This window comes from Nelumbo nucifera, chromosome 1 (genome assembly GCF_055504915.1).
Source record: "Nelumbo nucifera cultivar China Antique chromosome 1, China Antique-T2T, whole genome shotgun sequence".
Lineage (NCBI taxonomy): Eukaryota > Viridiplantae > Streptophyta > Magnoliopsida > Proteales > Nelumbonaceae > Nelumbo > Nelumbo nucifera.
This window is the reverse complement of record NC_142649.1, coordinates 208,947,833-208,975,031: the sequence shown is the minus strand read 5'-3', so window position 1 is coordinate 208,975,031 and position 27,199 is coordinate 208,947,833. Positions and strand designations below refer to the sequence as shown.

General features: G+C 36.4%; 1 protein-coding gene across 27 annotated transcripts in view; it reads right to left on the bottom strand.

Moving 5' to 3' along the window:
• Positions 1–26,675, bottom strand: part of LOC104585617 (uncharacterized) — a 133,385-nt gene extending 106,710 nt beyond the window's left edge. For 3 of the 27 annotated variants that reach the window (XM_088896053.1, XM_088896051.1, XM_088896047.1), the window contains exons 1-10: positions 26,354–26,636; positions 17,125–17,241; positions 16,830–16,917; positions 16,641–16,718; positions 16,045–16,104; positions 15,842–15,946; positions 14,596–14,706; positions 12,876–12,917; positions 2,742–2,852; positions 2,479–2,657 (exon numbers count right to left, since the gene is read on the bottom strand). In XM_088896053.1, coding sequence (XP_088752179.1) covers positions 2,479–2,657; positions 2,742–2,852; positions 12,876–12,917; positions 14,596–14,706; positions 15,842–15,946; positions 16,045–16,104; positions 16,641–16,718; positions 16,830–16,832 — 689 coding nt within the window. In that variant the 5' untranslated portion in view covers positions 16,833–16,917; positions 17,125–17,241; positions 26,354–26,636. Of the gene's footprint in view, positions 1–2,478; positions 2,658–2,741; positions 2,853–12,875; positions 12,918–14,595; positions 14,707–15,841; positions 15,947–16,044; positions 16,105–16,640; positions 16,759–16,829; positions 16,918–17,107; positions 17,323–26,353 lie in introns of those variants that run through there. The other 24 variants (XM_088896042.1, XM_088896039.1, XM_088896034.1 and 21 more) reach the window with 18 other exon arrangements.
• Positions 26,676–27,199: the final 524 nt, after the last annotated feature.

Sequence of the window (27,199 nt, the reverse complement as noted above, 5' to 3'; positions counted from 1 at the left end):
CCCAAGTAAGGCTAAAAGAGTATTTTTCTTAATAAGATAATCAATATGTTAAAACAATCTCTAAGGACATGGTTTGACGGACTCAATAAGGCAATAAAGAAGTTTGAATATTAGCAGAGTTGTGCAGAACATACCTTACTTGTAAAGCACAAAGGAAACCTTACTACTATATTGATTGTATGTAGATGATATAGTAGTAAGTAGTAACTAGCAATTACCCCTCTAAGACTGAGAGTCTGATAGGATTCCTAATCTCTAAAATTGAAATAAAGGACTTAGGAAACATAAGTATTTTTTGTGCATAGAAATGGCATGATCAAGATAGGTATCTTTCTATCCTGATGCAAACCTGTAGAAACTCCTATTGACCCCAATCACAAACTCATCTCTAACAAAGGAAAATTAATAGAAGACAAGAGGAGTTCCAAAGATTAGTACAGAGACTCCTAGAGTATTCACTAATCAGACTTGGCATTGCTTTTATTAGAGTTATGAGTCAATGCATGCATGCTCCAAGAACTCCTCATCTTGAGGCTACCAAGTGAGTCTTGAAGTATGAAATCTTCTAGGAAAAGGCATTATGTTTACTAACAATGGACACTTCAAGGTGGAAGCTTATATTGGTGCTGATTAGGCAGGCTATCAAGATGACTGATGACCAAAGGTTTACTCCCAGCTATTGTATATTGGTTAGTCGGAATCTTGTGACTCAGAAGAAAAAGAACCAAAATGCTGTAGCTTGGCCTTGTGTATAAGCAGAATTTAGAGCTATTGCCCATCATCTCAGAATTAGTGTGGTTAAAACTATTGTTGGAAAAGCTTGCAATGACAGTTGAAGTCCCACGAGACTCTACTATGAGCAAAGCAGCCATCAATATGACTCATAATCCTGTCAACACGATCAAACCAAACATACTGAAGTTGACAGACATTTCATTAAAGATAAAATCAACTCAGAAGAGATTCTCCTGATGTTTGTACAAACAATGATCAACTAGCAAATTCTAACCAAATAAGTTACTAAAGCTAAGCTACAAGCCGTTTTGGCAAGTTGAGCATTAAAAACATCTATATCAACTAGAGTTGAAGTGTCTTAGGAAATTGTACATACTAGAGTACAGGTATTGTTGTCTTTATCTTAAAAAGGGTACATTGTCTTTCTGTACATGAATAGGTGTATTCTCTAACTTTTTCCCTTTCCCTAATCACTCAACTCTCTCTCCTCTTCTCCCCTTCACCTCATTCTTCTTCTCTTCTCTTTCTTTTCTTTCAGTTCAGCATCAGAACACACATTTATACATATGCTAACCATGGGGCATGCATATATTGACTAACCACTCCAATAGCATAGAATATGTAAGTCTGGTAAAGGAGAGCTATATCACCAGCCAACTAATGTTTGGAGTTTACCTCTATCTCCTCAAACAACTATCCTCATAGCATTTATATTATGATTTAGGTATATTGGGATATCAACTGGCTTAGCCCCGAATTCTATCTCCTGTAATGGGTCTAATTCATACTTCTGTTATGAGATAAATATACTCGGCCTTGATCTAGAAACTTCAATCTTATGTAAAATTCCCCAAATCCTTAATTTGAAGTTCAGATGCCAAGTATTTTTTGAGTTTCAAGATTCCAATTGAATAGTTACCTGTCAAAACAATGTCATCCAAATAGACAATGTGTTGCAGTAAACTGCCCCTCTTGCTTAGCAAATAGCAATATGATCAGCTTGACTCTACCTATACCCAAACTTCTTCACTGCAGTGATGAACCTATCAAACCATGATCCATCAACTATACAATGAAAATCATTCTAAATCAGGATTAATCAAATGTTTAGGACGAAATTCATGAATTCACAGGAGCCAAAACATCAAGATCTGTATTTTTCTGATTTTTCACCATAAATTGCAGAAAAAAAATAAATAGGTCCAAACATCATCAACTATATAATGAAAATAACTGTAAACCAAGACCCATCAATTTTTGAGGTTCCTTCTTCATTGGACATAGGCCCTATGCAACCCTACTGACTTCACCGTAAGTTTATTTATGTCAGCAAGAACTATTATTCTCCTCTGCTCAGCGAAAAAGGATGATAATCATCAGATTTCTAATACCAACTTGGAATGATCAAGAATATAAAAGATATCAACTTAGGATTATTGGGGAGGAAGAGAATGAAATCAGATTAGGGCCAGTGATCCATTCTTACTGTTATTTGTAGCCATCTCAAAAAATAATAAGAATACAAAATACCTACAATAACATTTGAGAAAATAATAATGAACTTTACTACCTAGTATGTAATAACTCCAAACACATTGAAGAAGACAACTATATACCTAATCACTTCTAAACATTTGATGAACTTGTGTTATTAAAGCGATGAAATAAGTGCTATACTGGAATAGAAAAAGAAAAAATACCAAATTATTGAGGAGCAAGAAATTAAAATGGTTAAACACTAACTTATTTATAGTAGATGATAATTCCCCCTCGTAATTATTAGGAAATTGCTGCATCTTAACAGGCATTGTGCCTTTCATATCTACCATATTCTGGTCTTGAACAAATCTTGGCATTCCAGAACTAGGCCCCAAATAGTATTCACGTAAATAAGTGTCATCAGTGTAAAGGCCATTTGGAACCTGCAAAGGGATAAGTAATGAAATAAAATTAAGTGAAAAATGGATAACCAAAAAACAATAGTATGAAAGCATGACCAACAATACCGTGGATGTTTGAGGTTGACCATTTGAGACACTGAAAGGCCGGTGATCTTTATTGGAGGATCCATTCGCAATTTGGTTTCCCAACATGGAATCTATTTCTACAATACTAGCCTGTGGTAAAGGGAAAACACTATAAGGTCTATGGTTCTATGATCTGAAGTAGCACTTCCAAGTTTTTAGTATATCTTGTCTGGAAAAATAAGCATCTCTGCCCTCATAATTGAGAGAAGAAATAATACAGATATTAGATCAGTAGGTTCTTCAAGTAAAAGCTGGAAAGATAACCTTAGAGCAAGAAATATGGCATGGATATGAACCTTCATTTTTTCCATGAACTGCATGCATATTTACAAATCAATGAAAAAATATTGTAACAATAACTTCATTGGAACAATGGGATCCAACAGAATTTCAAAAATGAAAAATGAATATCTATGAAGAATATTAGCAACTAATAACAAGCCAAAATCAGCTATGGTACTACTAGTTTTTCTGATTTAGTGGAAAGAAGGAAATAAGAGGACACTTGGCACAAGTTGGGGTGGGTGAGGGGGGAGAGAGAGCAGATAAACATTTCTATTTTCTTGGCATGGATTACAAATAGGTTGCTTGTTGGTTAACCCCTAAGCTGATCAATTTCTTTTCTTTTTGTCCTTTTGTGTGTATGTGCTTGTGAATAGAGAACTTTGTGTTATTTTACCATTATAAAATCTTACATACCCAATGGAATTGTCTACAAATGATAAAATCTTTCAATGAAGTCATTATAGAAACTGGGAACTGGTTGTTAGATTACAGCATAGAAAGGAGGAAGATTGGGGTGTTAATTACTTGCTCAAGAAATGACCATGTTCAAAATATCTTAGATATTAGTGATAAATCCTAATAATTTCCTCTTCTTAGGGAGGTTGGTAAAACAATAAAGGTGTAAAGTGTTAGTGGATCGCCCACACTGTAGTTTGTAGCAGGTTGTGCATGGCTAGCACAAGGGCCTAGGCAGGTCATGCCTGCCTAACCTAGAATCCCTCAAAAGGGAAGCCTAGCACAGCCTGCGGACGAAGCCTAGGTGGGCCCATGCCAGGCCAGACCATGAGCCTGTTCCTTTTTTTGTTTTTCTTTTTTCCACTTGTTTGCTAAGTAGAAAATGACAATTTTTGGAAAAAAAAATTAGCAAAAAGACTTAACAAAATTGATAACAAATTGAAAAGAAAATTCCAAAAATTTTATTTCATTTGGATTTAATGTATATGATTGATCATATAGGAAGTAACAAAATTAAATTGAAAAAAAAAATACAATGGAAATGGAATAAAATAATATAATAAAATTGAAAATAAAAATTTACAATGGGATAGAAAAAATCACAAATAACTTTTAAATAAATTTGAAAAACAAAACTTACAATAATTTTAAAAATATTGTACAATTATTGAATATTTAAAAAATATTGACTTCAAGATTTCCCTCAAGTTCCACCTCCTCCATATCCTTGATCTTGATCTGCATCATCAGGTGAACCATCAGCTGAAGTGCCATGTCCTCCTTGATCTTGCAATCTATCATCTACATCCAACCAATCCTTCAAATATATGCACATCTCCAAACTTTCATCATTCAAATATATGCGCATCATTCAACTAATCCTTCAAATATCTTGCAATCTATCATCTACATCTGCATTAAAACAAGCCTCTGATGGAACTATGAACACTAAAGGGGATAGTAGATCATGTGCCATGGTGGCAAGCACTAGATAATTTTTTCCATGTTCTTTCAATCAAACTAAAATATTAAAAGTACATAATTCCTCAAAAATGAGGAAATAAGTTAAATTAGCATGCAAATAAAAAAGAAGTTCAATAAATGAACTTGTTGATAAAGTAGCAACTAACCGTTGCCTTTAATTTATTAATGACCAAACTTTATCTATTCCACTACTAGAACTAGTGCTCTCAGTAGTGGAGCCTGTACAAGTTCTCCTATGCCCAAATGTTTGTCATTTATTTTTGTATGCGTTTGTGATATACATTTCAAATAATAAGTTTTTAACTTCATCTTTTTTTTTGTTCCAATATCGATTTCCATGTTTCATGATAAGATTCAATAAAACATCTACACCATCTTTTTTAATCCTAGGATCTAATATTGTAGTTAAGCAATATAAAAAGGGAAATTTTTACCAATATTTTTGAAATTTAATTTCCACTACATCAACAACATTTTTAAATTTTAAATTATTTCTATAGTTTACAAAACATTCACTAATTATATACAATTGATTAACAAAAACACAAGACATTGGGTAATAAAAACCCAAAAATAAATTTGTTATACCATAAAAAAGTTGTAAAAAAATCTTTTATACAAATTCCATCTTCCCGATCATCATCAATTATAATTTCATGGGTATTTTCTCATTATAAAATTTAATAAGAATGTCTATATATGAAATACAACCACGTAATATAGTATATGTAGAATTCCACCAATGTTGAACATTTAATACAATATTTTATATTTTATCCCATATTTACGACATGAATATTTAATTTCTTGTTTCTTGTTTCTTGTTTCGAAAGTTCTAATATACAGAATACAATTTCTAATTTAAGAATACGAGGTAAAATAATATTTAAAGCTTCTAGTACACAAATTTAAAATGTGAGATGCACATCTATTACGAAATAACTTTTCATTTAAAGATGGTTTTAATTGAGATTTTAAAGTATTTAACTAAATCATTATTACTAGCATGATCAAAACTAATAGAAAGAACTTTATTTTCAATACCATAAGTTTGTAAAGTATTTAAAATACTTGAAGCAATTGTTGTGCCAGTATGTAGCCATTCAAGTCTTGTTAAACTCAAAAATTCTTTTTTGTAAAAGCCATGATTCATGAATAAAATGCCCTATAACACAAATATAACTAATACTATATTTGGAAGTCCAAATATCAAATGTATGAAAATTTAGAATTAAGATTTGACAAAGTAAAAATCAAATTCTGTTTAAATAAATAAATAATTCTGTTTACCAAGATGCCCCCAAACTAACTGTTTTACAGCTATTAGGGTCATTTAAGTCATTTTTCCTCCAAAGCCAAAATACACAAATACCTCCCCCCCCAACTAGTTGTTTATAGCCGTTGGGGGTATTTCTATAAAACCCCCCAACGAGTGAAAAATAGCCATTGGGAGGTCCCCAATAACTCTATCATTTGGACGAGTCGGCACGTGCCAGCTTCATGTGGTGCCAAGATAGCACGTGAGCTATAGGCCACTTGTTCGTGCTGTGTTGTGTCGGCCTGCGGGCCTCAAAACCCAAGCCCAACATAGCACGGGGATTTTGGGCTAGCACGGCCCAAATTTCTACATGACTAGGCCATGCCTAGCATGGATCATAGGCAACCTGGCCCACTTTACAGCTCTATAAAACAACTCTAGTGAATCCAAAGGTTTCCAAACAAGACCACATTTTGTAAAATTCCAATTACTAAATCCTTGAAATGCAAAATGCACAACCACCACCATTGTGCACAAAGTCCTTGGCCTAGTTGCAAATGCACCATACAGGTGTGCACTTGGTGCATAAATACCTCACTAGAGCACTACCAGAAAGAAATAATGCATAAGCCAAAAGAAATTTCTCTTCCCCGTGAAATATGAATTAATAAGAAAAGAGATAATAAAAAACAGTCTGCATCTTGAAATCTCTACAAAACTGAACCATGAGACGCTTAAGAACATTTTAGAACTCAGTGACATACTAATAATTTAAATAAATCTGTACTCCTTTCAAAATATGAACTTGCTTTTGAACCCATTTATTGTGAGGGCAAACTATAAAGAGGCTTTTAGTTTGAACGTGCATTTATTATGCACCACAAGAATTAATATGAAAAAGTGACATTAATGGTTTTGGTTGTCCTCATTGGTGAGGGGGCAAAATTTTAGTTGACTTAGATTACATTGAAGTAAGCTATCCTATCTTTCCTAACAGATCTCCAGTTGTTACTTTTTCATTTTGGCTCAAAATGGCGAGCATTTTCATCTGTTGGAAACATATTTTGTAAAAAATCACTTATTAAATATGTTGCACTGCTAGTTGGACTCTCAAATTTCTATCTACCTTGATTCAAGTTGCTAGGCCCACAAGTTAAATGGTTGAGAATGGTAATATGCAAGCCTTCTACATAGATATATACTTCAGTTGATTAGTTTATCAATAGAATGATTTAAAACCATGTCATTTTAAATAGAATGTATAGCATCTGGTATTAGTAAATTGTGTTTTCTTAAATAGATTAGTTTCTTTGTGGTGGTACTTTTATAACTTGAAATCCTGAGTAATCATGGTAAAACCTCTTTATCATGTTCACCTGAATATGTTTACATTTGCTAAATAAATAATGGTAAACAGAAAAATTATATTTTCTACAATATTAACCATTTTGGTTAGAAGCAAATTAAACACAAACTACAATCACATTAATGTATATTGTCTAGAAGATGAGAAGAAGAAGAGAAGGAAGAGAGAAGAGAGAAGATAGAAGATAAAAAAAAAATATTTGCGAGCCAAAAAGATAGGCTGGTGGCGCCAGTTTTTGGTATTTATATTAGGGTGGCATAAACAAATAAAAGAAAGGGAGAAATTACAACAGTACCTATGTGGTTCTAATCTGAGTATACTAACAGACTTTAAACACTCCCCCTCAAGTTGGGACGTAGATATCAATCATGCCCAACTTGCCACATAAATCATAATGCCGCAAGTGATGTACCCCTTTGTGAAGATGTCTGCAAGTTGGTCTTTAGAACTAACACATGGGGTACACACTTCCCCTTTGACAACCTTTTCTCCGATAAAATGTTTGTCGACTTCGATGTGTTAAGTTCTATCATGCAGCACTGGATTAGCAGCAATGTTTATGGCTGCTTTGTTATCACAATATAAGATCAGAGGTTCATCAACTGCAAATCCCAACGCACTCAACAAGATTTTTAGCCACATAATTTCAGCCACTCCATGAGACATTGCCCTATATTCAACTTCAGCACTGGACCTAGCCATTACATTCTGTTTTTTGCTTCTCCATGTGATTAGGTTCCCTCCTACAAAAGTACAGTAGCCGCTTGTAGATTTCTTATCACCCAAGGATCCTACCCAACCTGCATTGGTATACACCTCAACCTTCAAATGCTCATGCTTTTGGAACAATAAACCTGCACCTGGAAATTTCTTAAAATATCCAAGGATTCTTTCAACTGCTTCAAGATGGGTGGTCTTAGGGGCATGCATGAATTGACTAAGAACATCCATTGCATAAGCAATGTCTGGCCGAGTCATGGATAGATATAGCAATCTTCCTACAAGCCTCTGAAATTGTTTCACATCCTTGATGAATTCACCTTGACAATCACCTAATTTGTGATTAGGATCAATGGGAGAATCAATAGGTTTCACTCCCAATTTTCATGTATCTTGGAGGAGATGCAAAACATGCTTTCTTTGGGAAATGAAGATACCCTTTTGTGAGCAAGCAACTTCAATTCCAAGGAAGTACCTTAAAGGACTTAGATCTTTCACCTCAAACTGAGTAGCAAGAAATCCCTTCAACTTTTGAATTTCATCTTTCCAATCACTAGTGATAACCATATCATCAATATATACTATCAGGGCTGCAATTTTTCCTTCCCCTCTTTTCACAAACAATGTGTGATCAGATTGACACTATTTGTTGCCTGTTTGTTGAACAACTACATAAAACCTGTTGAACTAGGCTCTTGGTGATTGTTTCAGGCCATATAAGGACTTTTTTAACCTACACACTTTCTTTTCATCACCTTGAGCCCGAAAACCAGGGGATTGTACCATGTACACTTCTTCTTCAAGATCACCATTTAGAAATGCATTCATGATATCTAGTTGATGAAGGTCCCAATCAAGATTAGTGGCTAAAGAGAAAATGACTCTAATGGAGTTCATCTTAGCAACTAGTGCAAAGGTTTCTGCATAATCCACTCCATACAATTGTGTAAACCCTTTTGCCACTAAACGAGCTTTATACCACTCTACTATGCCGTCAGCCCTATGTTTTAGTGGCTCTACTATGCCACTAAACCCATTTACTCAGGAAGATCCACCAATTCCCATGTACCATTTTTATGCAAAGCATTAATTTCTTCCTTTATTGCATCTGTCCATTCAGGCACCAAAGCTTCTACCACATTCTTAGGAATAGGAACATTGTCAATGGAAGAAATAAAGGCCCGAAAGGAAGGTGAAATGTCCTAATAGGAAACAAAATGGGAAATGGGATGTTTAGTGGTGCAAGACCTAACACCCTTCCAGTTAGCAATAGGAAGGTCAAGGTCATCAGCAATGGAGATATCAATAGCAATAGGGTCAAAAACATCAATGGGAACCAAGGTACCTGGTTGGGTAGGATCCACCCCTGGAGAATTTGATGGCATTGGTGGTACAACTATTAGGTGCTCCACATCTCTTGAACATGGTTAGCCTTTGTGATGACGAAAGTAAACACGAAAGGGAAGAGGATCAGGAAGATGAGGGAGTTGAACATATTTTCCCTCATTCCTACACTCCCCCTGAGGAGAAATAGGGAAGAAAGGCTCACTCTCAAAGAAAGAGACATCCATAGAAATGTAATATTTCCGAGAGACTGGATCAAAGCACTGGTACCCCTTCTGAATTGTGGAGTACCCCAAGAAGATGCAAGGAATACCACAAGGATCTAATTTTCCACGGGTGGGTGACAAGTTTTGAACAAAGCAATGACAACCAAACACACATGGAGGAATAGAAAGGAAAGGAGCTTTGGGAAAACGGAGCTGATGTGGGGCTTTGCACTCTAACCAATGAGAGGGCATACGATTAATGAGATAAGCAACACAAAGTACAACCTCAAGCCAAAAACGTTTTGGGACATTCACATGAATCAGTAACACCCTAGCCACTTCAAGAAGATGCAGGTTCTTTCTTTCAGCAACATCATTTTGTTGGGGTGTTCGGGCACATGAGCTACGGTGAAGTGATCAACGCGAAGCAAAGAACTCTGTGAGATCACTATGAAATTATTCTTTGGCATTATCGGATTGGAATTTCAGTTTGAAATTGGGTGAAGATCATTCGTTGAAAAGTTTGGATAATTTTTGGTACTTTATCCCTAGTTCGCATGGGATACACCCATGTGTATTTGGAATAATCATCAATAAAGGTAATAAAATACTTGTAGCCACTCTTAGATGGTAAAGTAACAGGGCCCCAAACATCAGAATTAACAATATAGAAGGAAAATTCAGATTTATTATTCTTTGAAGAAAATTGAGTTCTACAATGTTTACTCAATTGACACGTTTGACATGTAAACTCTAACATGGACATCGACTTAAACAACTCTGGGAATACCAATTTCAAAGAGTCAAAAGATAAATGACCAAGACGACTGTCCCATAAATAAACCTGACTCTTAGACTTTGTGACTGTAAGACCAGCCTTATTTTCTAGCATGTAAAGTCCATCCAGCTATGGTAATTTTGGAACATCTAAAACATTAGAAAGGGTAAGACCAAATGAGAAATGGTTCATTGACCAGTTATGGTAGTGTATGACCCATCAACTAGTCTCACCTTGTCTCTTCCAGAGAGAAGATGATAGGTTTGAAAGTAAGTGGACTTATCAGTCATGTTTTGGCGCTCCAAAATTACCTGAAAGTAAGTGGAGTTACCAGTAAAGGGAATGAGACCATACATGGAAAGTTGTGGCAGAATTACCTGATGTAGACGCAAATGAGGTTGAGGGAGGAGCATCCATCTAATGAATTGCCCTACCATAGAGTTCTAAATGGTCACAAAAGCAATTAATGATATCCTCCCTAGGGTCAGAACCAGAGGTGTATATCTGAGTTACAGTAGTAGTAGGGGGATAATTCTCCTAAGTAGCCATGTTTGCCGTAGTGAACTTTCTCGGACCTTGTTGTCCTAATTTCTTATTCAGATCTAGACCTTGTTTCTTACTCAATTCCTGAGCCCATTTTGGCTTTCCATGAAGTTCCCAGCATGTATCACAGGTACGTCGAGACTTCTGGCAATGGGTGCACCATAGTTTGTCTTTCTCGTCCACCCTTTTTTGAAAGTCCCCCTTCTTAAAGGGATTTCCCCCACCTGTAACAATATTCCCTTTCGTTGCCAACACAACTACATCCCCCCCATAATTATTCATCAAATTTCTTCTACTTTCCTCTGACTGTACTAATGCATATACCTCCTGGACAGATGGAAGATCCTTGCTGCCTAGGATCTGGACTCTAATGGATTCATACACGGAGTTCAAGCCATGGAGAAATGCAAATACTCACTGTTGGGAAACAAGGGACTTGTATGCTTTTGCATCTTCATCACACTTCCAATCCACACTTTGATAGTGATCTAACTCCTTCCAGATGGAGGTCAAGTCTGAATAGTATACAAATAGACTCCTTTCCCCTTGTTTGCAAGTAGGTTATTCCACCTGTAATTGATAGATCTTTGCATAGTGGCGCAATTCAGAATAGGTTGACTTTGTTTGTTCCCAAATCTCATAAGCCATTTCAGCCCACATAAAATTTCTTCTCACCTGAGGTTGCATAAAGACTAAAAGCCAAGGCATGACCATGCTGTTTTCCTAGTTCTATCTATCATATTCAGCACTGCCAGAATTAGGTTCTTTAATTCTCCCATTTATATATCCTACCTTTCCCCTTGTAGTAATGTACAACCTGATCCCCTTCGACCATTCTAAGTAATTCAGACCATCAAGAGGTATGAAAGCCATAGGGAAAGATAAATCCATACCCCCACTCAATCCATTTTGCATTGAGGAAACACCAGATGTGGCAGAATCTTCACCACTCATGATAACTGTTTCAGGTCACACCCAAAGTAGTCACAAAACCCTAAAACAGTACAATCCAACACCCCAGAAAATCAATGTTTATTTAATTTTGTCTCCAGTCCACACAATTCCCCTCTTCACACACTATATTACTGTTAAAAAAATTGTCTTTGCACCAGGAAACTAGAGACAACAACCTTTCAGTTCAAACACAGCCCTTCAATCATCAAATAAGAAAAGTCTACTGCCCTTCAATCATCAAAGAAGAAAAGTCTACTGCTGTTACAGTACATACAGGTCATCTCCTGATCTACAAACATACTATAGGACTACTGTCAAAGCATATACAGGTCATCACCGACCTACAAATCATCACAAGGATCAACCGATCCCACAAAAAAGAAAAGAAGAGGTGCTGATCACCTCACAACAGTTAACTATTACAGGTTCTGTCTGGTACACGACCAGAAAAAAAAAATTAAAAAAATGGCGTGAACCTACTTCTAGAACAGTCCAATGCTGTGCTCTGGAGTAAAACAACCAGCAGCTGGTGAAGAGAGAAGACAGAAAAAGAAGGCATGCTCGATCTCCTTTCAGATCCAATAGTCCAGCTCTGATACCATATTGTCCAGAAGATGAGAAGAAGAAGAAGAAGAGAAGAGAGAAAAGAGAAAAAAGATTTGAGAGCCAAAAGTTAGGCTGGCAGCGCCAGCTTTTAGTATTTATATTAGGGCGACATAAACAAATAAAAGAAAGGGAGAAATCACAACAGTACCCCTGCGGTACTAATCTCTGAGTACACTAAGAGACTTTTAACATATACTAACAGACGTTTAACAATGTAAAAGCTACCACAGGAAAAAACTGGTGTTAGTTTTAATGGTGTTTTAGTTAGTGTTACAAGCAAGCTGGATTAGATTCTTGATGTGTTAATATGTAACAAGACAAATAAAACGTTGTCCTTTAAAATGCCACATCTTTCCATTCTTCAAATTATTTATTTATTTTTTTTAATTGTCACAGGTAAAACAGATATTGTTTTACTAGCATATGAAATATATTAATCTGAAATGCACTACAATGATACAAACATCTAGGATCCTGACAACAGAGTAAGACAAATAATGAAAAGACAAACAAGGATACAATTTGTTAAAGAGGCTAAAGTCATTCAATTAATATAACTGTGTTTAAGTGTATAATTAGAAAAAGAATATGCAGTTATTGGATGTAAGCTTACATGAGAAGTTATAATCTTCCACTGAAGTTGATCATATAAACGCTGCAAACATACCAAAAGAAACAATGAGGTGTGCCCCAGAAGACAGAAAAAGTACAAGGGAGAATACAGAAGCCAAAGAAAAAGCAAAATACAAAGAACAACATCAACCAGCAAAGCTGCCTTCCCACAAAATAGAACCCCAATGATCAGTGAAATGATTATACTTGAGTCCCCTAAAGTGGAATGATATATTAAACATTACAACATGTGTAGGAATAGTGAGTACCCTTGGTCCCTACTCTTTTTTATTAGAGAAGCTAGGTCTTTAATATCCAAAGTGAATCCACCGTTCAGATGGGTCCCTAGGTCACCTAACTATCTTGCAGATTCCTTTGCCAGCAGAGTTTTTTCGTCTTTTTCTTTTCTTTCTTTTTTTTTTTTTTTTTTTGGGGGGGGGGGGGGAGCTTCTAGAGGAACTCCTATATTTGACCACTACTTGTTCACAAGCATTTAACTTAAAATACAAGACAAGGGAACCAAAGAGTGATACATTAAAACCCAAGGTATCAAATATGCTGTTCAAAATGCAATTGCCATCCTCATAAGAGCCAGTCCCACCCCCCTCATAGATATAATTAATGACTCCTTAGTGCTTATTAGCAGTTTCATCTTTGTGATAAGAACTCCATTATTTCTTTTATATCAGTCTGGGAACTGAATTGTTTGAGTGGACTTTGTCCATTTTATATGTAATTTTGTAAGGCATGTTAACAATACAAAATACAATTACATTATTACTATTACTATTATTATTATTAATGTTATTGTTATTATTACTGTCATTGTTATTAGTTGCTGTTGTTGTTGATGTATATTATTGGTATGGCTCTAGTTACAATATCTAGGTTTTGTTGAGAGAAAACGAGGAGAAAAGGAGAAGAGAAGAGAAGATAGAAAGGTTCGAATGGAGAAGAGAGAGTTACTGTTCACTCTCTCAAACTTGGAATTTTATACTATTGAGAGAAATTACAAGTAATCCCTCATATAGGTGCCCAAATACAAGAGAAAACCCAAATACAATAGAAGAAAAAGACAAGAATACCCTTGCATCCAAACAATCTCAACAGCTCTCAAGTAAGATGATGAAAATGGTGTTCCCCTATCTCTTGTATACCCCCCCCCCCCTCTTTGGTATATAAACTAAGATTCAACCCTTGACTCATGGTTTTATTATTAAAAAAAAGACTCATGGTTTCATGCAAAAACACATAATATTATAACTTGATGTAAAAAGGCACTTCCTCAAAAGACAATGCATCTAGGTAAATGGACAACATAATTGTGAAATCCCTATTTGATTCTAGGTTAAAGTAGAGAAGAAAAAGAGGAGAAGAAGAAGAAGAGAAAGAAGAAGAAGAGAAGAAGAAGGATTCGGCCAGATTAGGAAAAATCAGTCCACCTCTAGCCGACCCACTTGTATTTATCTCCAATAACATAGTTACAAGAAAGACCATATTGTCCCTCATAAGAGATGGGACACATAACTTAAACAAAATAGACCTTTCACTCTCAAATAGATAAACCCAAATGACCAAAATACCCCTGATTTGTGTATTCTAACAATAATGAATATCATATTCCCTTCCATAATTATTCTTAATGAACATATAAGATACAATAGCACTAAGAAAATACTCATGATAAAACAAAAGGTGTATTAGAAATGAACTCTGAATACCTTAACATTATTGCAAATAGTAGAAGCATTTATTGCATGAGGTCGAATACCATACTCGGCCAATAAGCCAAGCATAGATGATGTAAAAATATATCGCTCATCCTCAGCATCCTGGAGAGAGAGTAAATTATGAATAAAATATATGAGGTGTTACATGCACATATAAGACAAGACATGCAGAGACCTGACCAAGCAAAAACAAATGAATATTTGTAAGTGAAAAAAAAAAGGACATATGAAAAGTTTACTAGTAAATATTTAATCCTTTTCCCCTAACCACTCCAACCAGATCTCCATTACAACCAGCTAGAGACTTTACCAGCAAGCTAGATTTTTATCCAAAGTTCACAGTCGCACCCAAAAAAGGAGAGAATATAGTAGTGGTATTTTTGGTTCTTGGTAAAAACAAAAAAAAAAAAAAAAACTCAGTTGTGTCAAGAATGTTCACAACAAGAAGATGAAATACATGCTAATATATTTTGTCCAAAGAAATTCCGCTGAAAAAAAAGGTCTTATTTTGTCAGATTGGAGGTGCTGTTTTTGCAATGTGCAAGTAGAATCCCCCAGGCATCTCTTCCTTCATTGCAAGTTTAGTTCTGCAGTTTGGTCTCACTTCTTCAAATCCCTGAATCTAAGTTGGTGCTACCAGCCTCAGTTAGAGCTCTTTAGAGGAATGGCATATTCATGGGCTGTCCAAGAAAGGAAAGTTATGCTGGACTTCCATCCCTATGGCAGTTCTGTGGGCTGTATGGTCATAAGGGAACAATAGTATTTTTGAAAAAAAAAAAAATCTTCTACTGAAGCCGAGTTCATTAACTTGGCTATAGAGGTTTTGAAAAGTTAGATGTCTATACATACTGATTTTAGAGATAGTATTTCTGATTATACTTTTTTGAGGATGGCCTTCTTTTGAGGTCCTTCTTTATGTACAGCTTCTCAATGTACACAGGACCTTTCATTAATACAATCATACTTTACCTTTTCTCAAAAGAAATACATGATAATATATGTATCTGAAATTTACCAAAAGTGATTCAAAAACTAAAATTAATTTATCACTAAAGTTGAAAATGAGTAAATGTTTGCTTAACTTTTTCTTTATTTTTTTCCTTTTTTTTATGTTTATGCAAAAATTAGCTGAAATAATAATTCAATTGGCATACAAAGGCATGGTCAAGTTAGATTTTTACAGTATTCCATAGTAGAATGGACTACATCTCTACAGATTTACTTCAGTAAAAATTACCTTTAGATCATGAGCTAATTTTATGTTTTCTTCAAGATCATCTTTCCTGTGTGCCAGTTCAGCCAAAGCAGAAGTTATAGCATCTTTCTGCCTTTGATCAAGTGCCTAGTTTCTCAAAAGAAAATTTAGTTATAACTTAGATCACAAAAATCCAATCCAATCATTTCAAGAATAAAGTCTATGTTACTAAGATGTATACAAACCATTCGCAAATCTGAATATTTCCTCTCTGATACATGTTTCTCATTCAGAAGTTGCAGCTCCTGAAAACCATACATGGCCAGCATTTTCTTGCAAATTAGAAGTCAAGATGTATATGTTTAAAATGTTGAAACATAAACAAGGGTATAAGCAGAGATCTCTTCGCTAAGACACCAAGATATTTCAATATGATTAGTTTACTCATATTGGTGTAACACAGTACCAATACTAATATTGACTACTCCAAGGATACTTCTAAACTTCAAATTAAGTCTTTAATGGCACTCAAGGCTGTAACTCTTGAATACTGACAAGTTATCTAATTCTTTCATCAAGAAAATATTAAATGGCACATCATAGAAAAAATTAGCATAAGTTCATAAAGATGCATAAAATTTTGAATGATGTATATAATATAAAACAGATGTTAAGCATAAATATAAAAGGAGGGGTAGAGCATGAAACAACACTCCGGAATGGGATATCCATACTCATAATCATGTCCTCAACTTGGGAAATGAAGACAAATCCCCATTTCCCATATTAGTGTGCATAACTATATCAACATCTGAGCATCCCAAGCATTTAAATACTACACCTTGATGCAAGCCTCTGAAATTTTTTCACGGAGTTGCAGTATCTCCTCTTTCTGTGCCTTCATTCTTAAATAAAGTTCCTGTTCATATACATCGGAAAAAATAGACCACACCAAGATCCTGTATAAGCTCAACAAAAAAAAAATTAAGGATAAAGTTCAAACACTACATATGTAGAAAGAAAACAGCACCATAGCCTCTTAGTCTGAGTGATAACTAACATCATGATCTCCTTGATCTCCTTTGAGGTTCCTATCAAATTGCATTTCAGTGAGATGCCTAAGGAACAATCACAGAATTAGCTTAAAATTGATAATGTGCTTGAGAATTTTGATTAATAAGATATGTAAAATAATGTAGGGAGTCTTAGGAATAAATTTTGAATGAAACTTTTCCAGTTACCCTGGTTCTAGCATAAATCATGTATGGAATCTTAGGCATCAATTTTTAATGAATGTTTTCCAGTTACCCTGGTTTGAGCATAACCTGCTTTTGGTGGAAGACATTGCATTGGCCACCAATAGATCTCTTGAAGACAACATCAGATTACACTGAACAGAATACTTTCTGCAATCATCAGCTGATCTCACATTTTACCTAGTGCTGTTCCCAAAACAATATTTCAGATGTCAGACGAGAACTTGGTTATCGTTGTATATGTAATCCAAACCCTACTCCCAAATGCTGTAACAAGGTATCAACCACCAAGAATTATGTTAGCAGAGATGAGGAAAAAGTAGTTGAGTAAAATATAATTTACAAAGAAAATACATTATGAAGAATAAAAAGTGGCTACCATTTGCAATCAGTAGTGTGCAATAACTATACAAACTGGTAAGATACACTTCATCCAATTTATTTCTGTCCTCTTTTTACATTTTTTGGGGGAAGAGGGGATAAACAATCAACAAGCAACAAGCTTGATCAAAAAACCGAAAAACAATCAACAAGCTCTGTTCTGTGAAGGATGGGCATGTGTCATAACCATTAATCATAAAGTGCAGGATCATAGAGAACATAATGATCCCAAAGCAATAATATTTCACACAAAAAAAATTAAGAGAGAGAGAGAGAATAAAAGAAAACTAAATGGACATTGCCCGATGATGGTCCTGACTCCCAACTATCCAGGGTCTAGGGAGGACTGGACCGGGTTACAGACCTAGACTTCAGCATTTTCTTGCACAAAGTGGACACTCTAAGACTTGAAACCATATTCTCATGGTATTCAACCCAAGATTTTACAAATACACAAACAATGGCCCCTAAAATAAAAAGAAACTACAAGATAAAATAAAAATACACAGACCATAATTGGTTCATGAGTATTAAAAATTATATCTAACCATGGTTTGAATTTTCTATCTCATGGACATTTCGCCATGTAGAGATGGGGAAATTTCAGGTATGCTTCACTAATTTCACTAAGATATTTGGAAAATCTAAAGAAATCAGGTAATTACTAAAAACATGAAACTTGTTAATAAAACCTATTGTTAAAAGAATTATAGTTGAACATTTAAGACTTAAAAGGAAAAGCAAACAATTATAGTTAGTCTTTCTGCTATCTTCTCTTCTATATGAATGCCATCCACTTGTCATTCTGACTTTTTCTTTTTTGTTACTATATGTTTTGATTAGACTGAGAATCCTCTTTTGCAGTTGTATATCTTTTTTTTTTCTGAATTATAGTTACTTGGTAAGTGAATATCCTATTCAGATTAGTAGGCCAATCATCCAATCACAGACTCTCCATTTATTCTTTTAGGAAAAACTTTTAAACAAAAAATCAATGAATTTAACAAAATATTGAAAAGTTTTGATGATATTCCTAAATTTTAAATCTTAAGATAAATGATTTAGAAATTTGAAATATCACTGATATATCTCCAATTTATCAAAGATATAAGGGGAAAAATCTTCTTCGAGTGCTTCATATTGCCCCCTAGAAAAATGGGGAGATTTTGCCAAATCTCAACAATATTGCAAACCATGGATGGAACCACAAATCACACCATATAGTGCTACTCGTGCAGGATCACAGACAATACAAAGGTACCACTCACATTACACTCATGCATCTTTGTATCTTACTAAATAATAATACCTGTTAAAGTGAGCCGAATAGGGGTAGTTTAGTCATCTTATCTTTGTTAAGTTGTATGCTTATGTGGCAGCTTTATTAGAGACACTCTGCCCCACACTTAAGTAAGGGCAGTTTAGTCTTTGTAGAAATTATTAGAGACTAATTACTATTAAGGGGTCGACTGATAGGATTTACCTATCAGATTTGACAGTCTCTACTTTTCCTTCTTCTTCTTCTCTTCTTCCTCTTGCTGGTTCGGGTTACTGTAGCAGCAGTCGAAACATGGTATCAGAGCCTGGTTCCTGACCTACTTCAGTTCGTGAAACATCTCAGCAGTGTTCGTAACCTCTCCTTCTTCGTTTCTGGGCTGTTAATGGAGAAAACTGGTTCGTCCTAGGTCTGAGACATCTCAGCTCGTCTCTCTCTGCTGCACATAACCTTCTTCATTAAGAAAAACGACCTCAGCAGTGAATGGTTGGTTGAGACTCTCAAAAGAAGGTCGGTTATTTATTCTCCTTGTGCTGCTGGTATTTCTGGGTAGAAAATCTTCAAGAACCTGCTAGTACTGATCAGAACCTAGAGAACTAGGTTTATTGGTGCCCTAGTTCTTGGAAAAAATCCCAAGAACGGGCTGTGTGTACAATAGCCGAATGGTGTAGGGGCTGCTGTAAGTTGCCGAGTGGTGTAAGGGCTGCTGTAAATGGCCGAGTGGTGTAAAGTGTAATGCAGTGACCTAGCTGAGTTCCTTGTGGTCGTGTGGTGCCCTCTTAAAGGTGTTAAACAGGTCTGTACCGGGTGTAACAGATATGACTATGTGGTGGTTCTTGTGATGCACAATTTTTATTGAGTGGTTGTAAGAGGGCTTGCATGTGATTAGTAGGTGTTGAATTGATATTTATGTGGTTCGTGGTGTTGTGAAATCAGTAGTAGTGTGAACAAGAACAAGGCTTGTGTACCTATTATTGTGTTTAGGGACTGCTATAGGTGCTGGAACATCAAACTCCTAATAACAGCACTCAGTTTGTAGCTGAGAAGCCGTATTCTGGACAAGATAATACTACAAGGGTATATCAACTTTATCAAGAATACTTTGATTTGCAACAAGGAAACAAAACCCAAGAAAAGTATTATGTCTGCATGAAGAATATAAGGAATGAATTCAATATCTATCATCCCCTCACTCCAGATGTTAAAGTTCAGCAACAACAGAGGGAACAACTAGATGTTACAAGATTCTTAGTGAGGCTGAAATCGGAGTACGAACCAGTTAGAGCCCAAATATTAGGGAGCTCTACCCTTCCTACTCTTGAGGAAGTATTTGCACGGCTTCGTAGGATTTATTTGGGACAGACAGAGAATCCCACACAGTCTGATAGATCAGGACTTGTGACAGCTAGAGGAAGTGGACATGGTACAAGAGGGGGAGGACATGCCTCCCAAGGAGGCCGTGGCAGTTCCATGTTTGGCCGGGGTGGTGGCCGCGACTCAGGGGGAGGCCGTGGCAAAGGAAAGAGTAACTCTGCAGTGTACTCATTGTGGCTGGGAAGGACACATGGTGAATTTCTGTTATGATCTACATGGCCCTCCCTCTAAATGGGCTAATCATGCTGTAGCTGGTGAGGTTGATATCAGTAACAGTAAACAGGCAGACCTAACTCCTTCCACATCTACATCTGCTTCTGGGAGGGAGATGGTGAGAGTATCGCGTGATGAGTATGAGTGGTTCCTTCAAACCACTTCACAGCATACCACTGCTACTTTCGCCCACTTAGGTATTACTTGCATGTCATCTAAAACCTCTCCCTGGATTATTGACTCTGGAGCCTCTGATCACATGACCGGGACTCCAGGTGTGTTCTCTTCTCTTTCTGAAATTTCCACATCACAAACTGTTACACTTGCCAATGGCTCTTCATCTCCCATCTGTGGTGTTGGTAATGTTGACATGGCTTCTCTTTCTTTACCATCTGTTCTATATGTACCTAAGTTTCCATTCAATCTTATGTCTGTTAGTAAATTAACCAAGACTCTTAACTGTTTTGTTACCTTCCTTCCTTCCTCTTGTGTTTTTCAGGATCTCAAGACGGGGAGAAGATCGGTGGGGGGCATGAAGCTGGTGGACTGTACTATCTTGATGGTGGTGGATCCTCAATTGCTCTTCAGACTTCACTTACTCCTCTACAGTGGCATTGCCGACTGGGACATCCTTCTCTCAAGGCACTCAAGATATTAGTTCCATCTTTGAGTCATTTGTCAGTTTAAAAGTGTGAGTCATGTCAGTTTGGGAAACATCGTCGTGTTTCCTTCAGTCCTAGAGTTGGAAGTCGTATGTTGAGTCATTTTTCTTTGGTTCATTCAGATGTTTGGGACCCAATCAAAATAGAGACTTATAATGGGTACAAGTATTTTGTCTCTTTTATTGGTGATTGTTCAAGGATGACATGGATTTACTTAATGAAAGAAAGAAGTGAATTATTTTCCATTTTTCAAAAATTCCATGGTGAAATACGTACACAATTTGGTGTTCCAATCAAAGTTCTTCGTTCAGATAATGGTCGTGAATACTTTCTTACTTCATTTCAACAGTATTTAGAACATGGCATTATTCATCAAACCTCATGTGCATCCACTCCTCAACAAAATGGGGTGGCTGAACGAAATAACCGTCAACTCCTTGAAACTGCTCGGTCTATTCTTCATCATATGAATGTTCCTAAATGGTTTTGGAGTGATGTACTCACTGCATGTTTCCTCATTAATCGGATGCCCTCCTTCATTCTTCATGGTCGGTCTCCCTTCTCTATCTTGTTCCCCACTTTATCTTCATTTCCATTAACTCCTCGTGTCTTTGGTTGTGTGTGCTTTGTCCACAATCTGAGTCCTAGAATAGACAAGCTAGATGCACGCTCCATTAAATGTGTCTTTCTTGGCTACTCTCGAACTCAAAAAGGGTACAAGTGTTATAATTCCATTACCCTCGTATACCTCACTAGGATGCAGTTCTTAGAATTGTAAGATATCTGAAGGGAGCTCTAGGCCATGGACTATTGTATAAACCAGGAGGAAAACTTGAAGTAGTTGGGTACACAGATGCAGACTAGGCAGGCTCAGTGAATGACAGAAGATCTACTACAGGCTATTGCACATTTCTTGGAGGAAATCTTGTGACGTGGAAGAGTAAAAAGCAGACGGTTGTGGCTAGAAGCAATGCTGAAGTCGAGTATAGGGCCATGGCACACACTACCTGTGAATTAGTGTGGTTGAGGAATCTCCTACAAGAAATTGGGTTCCACATGGATAAACCTATGAAATTGTACTGTGACAATCAAGCTGCACTCCATATCTCATCTAACCCTGTTTTTCATGAAAGAACGAAGCACATAGAGGTTGATTGCCACTTTGTGAGGGAGAAGGTTCTTGCTGGAGAGATAAGCACAGAACATGTGGGCTCGAATGATCAGTGGGCAGATTTGTTTACAAAAGCTCTAAGCTCAGGGAAAGTGAACTATCTATGTAACAAGTTGGGATTATATGACATATATTCTCCAGCTTGAGGGGGAGTGTTAAAGTGAGCCGAACAGGGGTAGTTTAGTCATCTTATCTTTGTTAAGTTGTATGCTTATGTGGTAGCTTTATTAGAGACACACTGCTCCACACTTAAGTAAGGGCAGTTTAGTCTTTGTAGAAATTATTAGAGACTAATTACTATTAAGGGGTCGACTGATAGGGTTTACCTATCAGATTTGACAATCCCTTCTTTTCCTTCTTCTTCTCTTCTTCTTCCTCTTCTTCTTCTTCTTCCTCTTCTTCTTCTTCCTCTTGTTGGTTCGGGTTACTGTAGCAGCAGTCGAAACAACACCAATATGTGCTCTCATAAGCACTTTATACCAATAGTTGGGTACTAAAGTGGAAATGTGGATTTCACATTAGAATTAAAGAAAATCCAATCATTTTCTTGAACTCACATTTGTCTACAATAGCACCTAATATCCCAGATTAATGAGGAAAGAAAACCTTGATATCTAAGCATCAAATGTTATGGTTAAACATCAAAATTCAATTTGATACCTGTAACGTACTTATGAAAACAACAAGTCCATTGAGGAAAAAGAAACTATCAAAGAAAGAGAAAATAAACATTGATAACAGATGAGAGAAATAAGAATAACATAGAAAACATAGATAAAAATAATAAATAAAATGAAAATTACAACAATGCAACTCTAACCCTTGTACCAACTATATGGGGTAGGCTACATGAATCATGTTCCACCACTTAGTGCCCTATCCATTGTTAAACTCAGCCCTTAAATCTCACTACTTCAATCCATGTCTTTTTTCGTCTGCCCTTAGCACTTCTAAACCCTTCAACTTTAGCAGACCACTTCTTTTTGGTTATATAGATGGTCTTCTCTGCATGTGACCAAACCATCTTGCCCTTTAAAAACACCTCCACAGATTTTTCCCACGGCATATAATTCTCACCATTCAACTTAATAGATGTCATTGGAACATTTAGGTAATATGGAGAAATCATAACACCTGTTTTATTGTCATTCCCATCTCCAATCGATGCCATCTTAACTAATTCACCTTCAAATATTCAGCACAACTTCACACACTTCACAAAACTTATCTCACTCTCAGCACCACCAACTTCTTCAAATACACATTGCACATCAAATACAAAAACTGAAATCACTCAATCATTAAATCAAACACCTGTACTGCACACTGCAGAACCATTCACACACCAAATACAAGGGCTGAAGTCACTCAGCCATTAAACCAAACACAGAAATCAGTATAAACACCACCACACGACACAAGGTTTCACTTTCAACTATTCAGAATCACCCACACACCATTCAACACAGTACAACCACCACCACACCACTGCTGTCGTGAACTTCAGCAGTCGAAAAACTCTACTTTCAGCACACATATGAGGTAAAAACAGTGAAGAACAAGGCTGATATGCATACTAATCACTTCAAACCTCCACAACAAAATATTTTGAACCAAAACACAGCATTTACAGTCCACTATTTGGGCAAAAAACAGAACTGCTCATACCTGTCCACAAACAGCCCTCTTCATATCACAGAATAGAGGGCATCTAGTACACAACCTCAACGACCACCACCACAGTAACTGGAGGCATACTCACCTCCAAAACCACAAAACGACCACTCCTTTTTGGCCTCTTGTCGAGCTTCCACTCAGGCTAGAAGAAAATCGAAGAAAGCTGAAATAGTTGGTGGCGAACCCAGGAAGAAGACAAACAGTGAGGAAAGAAAAAAAAGGGAAAAGAGAACTAGGTTTTATTGCTCTGATACCATGTGAAATCCCTATTTGATTCTAGGTTAAAGTAGAGAAGAAGAAGAAGAGGAGAAGAAGAAGAAGGGTTCGGCCAGATTAGGAAAAAAATCAGTCCACCTCTAGCCGACCCACTTGTATTTATCTCCAATAACATAGTTACAAGAAAGACCATATTGTCCCTCATAAGTGATGGGACACATAACTTAAACTTAAACAAAATAGACCTTTCACTCTCAGATAGATAAACCCAAATGACCAAAATACCCCTGATTTGTGTATTCTAACAACTATAAACAGTTTTCAATCTCACATACTTTTGTTAGTTTTGAAAGGATCACAATGTGCTCAGCAACATGAAATACAAAATAAATTCAACTCAACTAAGACTTAGACCCACTGATTAGGATTAACAATATAGCATTCCACTATATACAAAACCCAACATCTAATATCCAAACACAAACTAGTTAAAATCTGCACCTTTTTTGTCATACTTTTTCCCTCTTGGAGAGTTCAGTTTTAACCAAGTTGCTGACATTGGTGCAATCACTGTTCTTCTACACACATTAGCAAAATCCTTCTCAGTTGACTTTCTTCATAGCCTCATTTCACCTACCTGTCGTCCGGTGCTACCTTGTGTTTCTGTTTATACTCCTCTCTAATTGTATACTTCCTAATTCCCACCCATCCATTTCAACATTCTCATCTCCGTTTTGTAAAGAATTGTCAGTTCTATGGCCATCATATATAATTTTCCTTTCAATCTGACAAGGTATGCATTGGACTGTCATCAGAAGACATTCTATTAGTCCATCTTCAGTTAATCCACCTTATTCTAACTATATGGACAACACCATCTTAAATCTTTCCCTCATTGTGGATAATCAAATCAAGGTGGCAAATGGTCTCTTAAGGATATCTCTTGGTCATCAATACTAAATGTTCCTCATTCCTGTACATGTGTTATCAAAATTGTGTTGCATGTGTTTCTGTTCAAATCCAACTTATTTTTAAATATTATATGTTCCTCCATTCCAAGGCAAGGTGGTTCGAAAAACATTTGAAACCTCAAACCCATGAGCCAAGGTCTCATCCCCAACAGCATATTAAGCACCTATACAACTTAAGTTCATAGATTGTATTATCACTTTCCTTTTCTCTGCCTCAATAGATGTCATACCCAATTTTTTACCAACACCGGCCATATGCTTTACCCTTCTCCGTTCCTCAATACCCCTACGAAACCCAAGGTATTAGTTTTATATAGACGTGAAGATATGAATGTAATCCATCTGTCAGAATCATCTTTCAGTTCAGAAAGCTCTGATTTCACCTTTACTTCCAACTTATGGAAGCATTCCTGCATCTATAGGTCTGATAATGTTGATGATGAGCTCAACAACCTATATTTAAGCATAATGATCAATTCTCAAACAAGGTCAAAGAAATGTAAGAACTGGATTCTCCTCCCTCTCGCAGCCTATACCAGGCAAATTTACAGGAAGGGAGACTCCCTAAAATTCCAATGTTAGGTACAAACCTGTGTGACTTCAACATTGCTTCCACAGCAGCATAGTAACCACATTCAGGAATTTCTTTCCAGTTCAACACTACATTTGAAAGAAATAATGCTACTAAAAGAAGAACAAGAAGATTCATACATCTAAAGAATGCACTCGTAAGAAGTTTCTACAACAACTGACTTTATGTGCTAACAGCATCATTTAAATACATAACAACGAAATGTAATGCAAATAAGTCAATGGGTTCCAATGATACAAAGCATCAAAGTAATCCCACTGATAGTTAAAACAAGTCGGTTCCAGGCTCCAAAGATACCACAGAAGAAGGGAAAATTTCAGAAAGGTCCAAAGAAGATGGGACTAGCTCCAAACTAACAAATAGAGCATTAGTTAGTATCTTTATATCCAACACTTCCCAATATGAGTTTAATTCTGCTAAGGGTATTATATATATATCGTTGTCATGTCAACCTGAAACAATTAAAAGCAATTCGAGAATTACAATATCAAGAAAGCGAATACTTATTTAACCTATTAGCAAAACAAACCTGATTACAAGCTCGAAGCTCCGAATTTACGTTAAGCATTAGACTCAATTAAGATTAAAATAAGCAATTCAGAAATAAACAAAGCTAATAATAAGAATTCCCAAAGGGAAAAAGTCGCAACAAAAGGAAATTCAGGCATTAATTGAAGTATAAGAAACAGAAATTCAAACCCTAGGAAAAGAGTTCTTTAAAAACTATGACGAATTCCTAGATTTGGGACGGGACTAGATTGTTACCTGAATTGGTCAAACTAGCAGAGCTTTCTGAATACGAAGATGAATCCCTGGATCTTCTAAATATGACGAGAGAGAGAGAGAGAGAGAGGTTTCAGTTATGAAGTCATTGTAGGTCGTTGAAGCTTCATGGAACAGGGGAGGCGAGTGAAAATGCGACAGAATTCAATGAGGATGGAGAAATTTTGGTTATTTTATTATGAGTTGGCTTCTGTGGAGATGAAAACTATGGAAAACATTGGGAATATTGATTCTGGCAGAGTTCCACATTGGCTTGGCGGCAGTTGTGAAATTTGATGAGAGAGTCAGAATTATTGTGTGAGAAGTACGTCAGAGAGAGAGAGAGAGAGGAACGAAGGACGGAAGGAGTTAGTGGCCTGCGTCAACCGCCATCCACGACAAGCCATGTGTTCCGTCTGATATGTGGAGCCAGTGACCCAGTGAGGAATATGTACGACACAGTACAGACCGTTAGATCTGAAGATCTTTTGCTTCTGAAACAACGTAATGATTAAGGTTAACGTCTCTTTTCATTATAACATTTTAGGGTTGGTTATCTCTTATATATATGATCATATCAACTTCGGGGTCGGGGTGGGCCAAATAGGAAAGGCGTTTGCTTTCTATTTCAGGTCCGGGTTCGACTGGTTGGGGCCTGGGAGGAGTTGATTCAGTTGAAGTTAGTAAGGCCCACTGACTTTTGGGCTTTGAATTGGCCGGGTCCGGTTATACCAGTGTTAAGGTACATCTATTCTATTCTATATACTTAAAAAACGCAGTTTTCCACGTCAGCAGATTCTCTCTCCTCATATTGCTTTCTAACCTCTTAGAATTTTGTGTTTTTTAAAA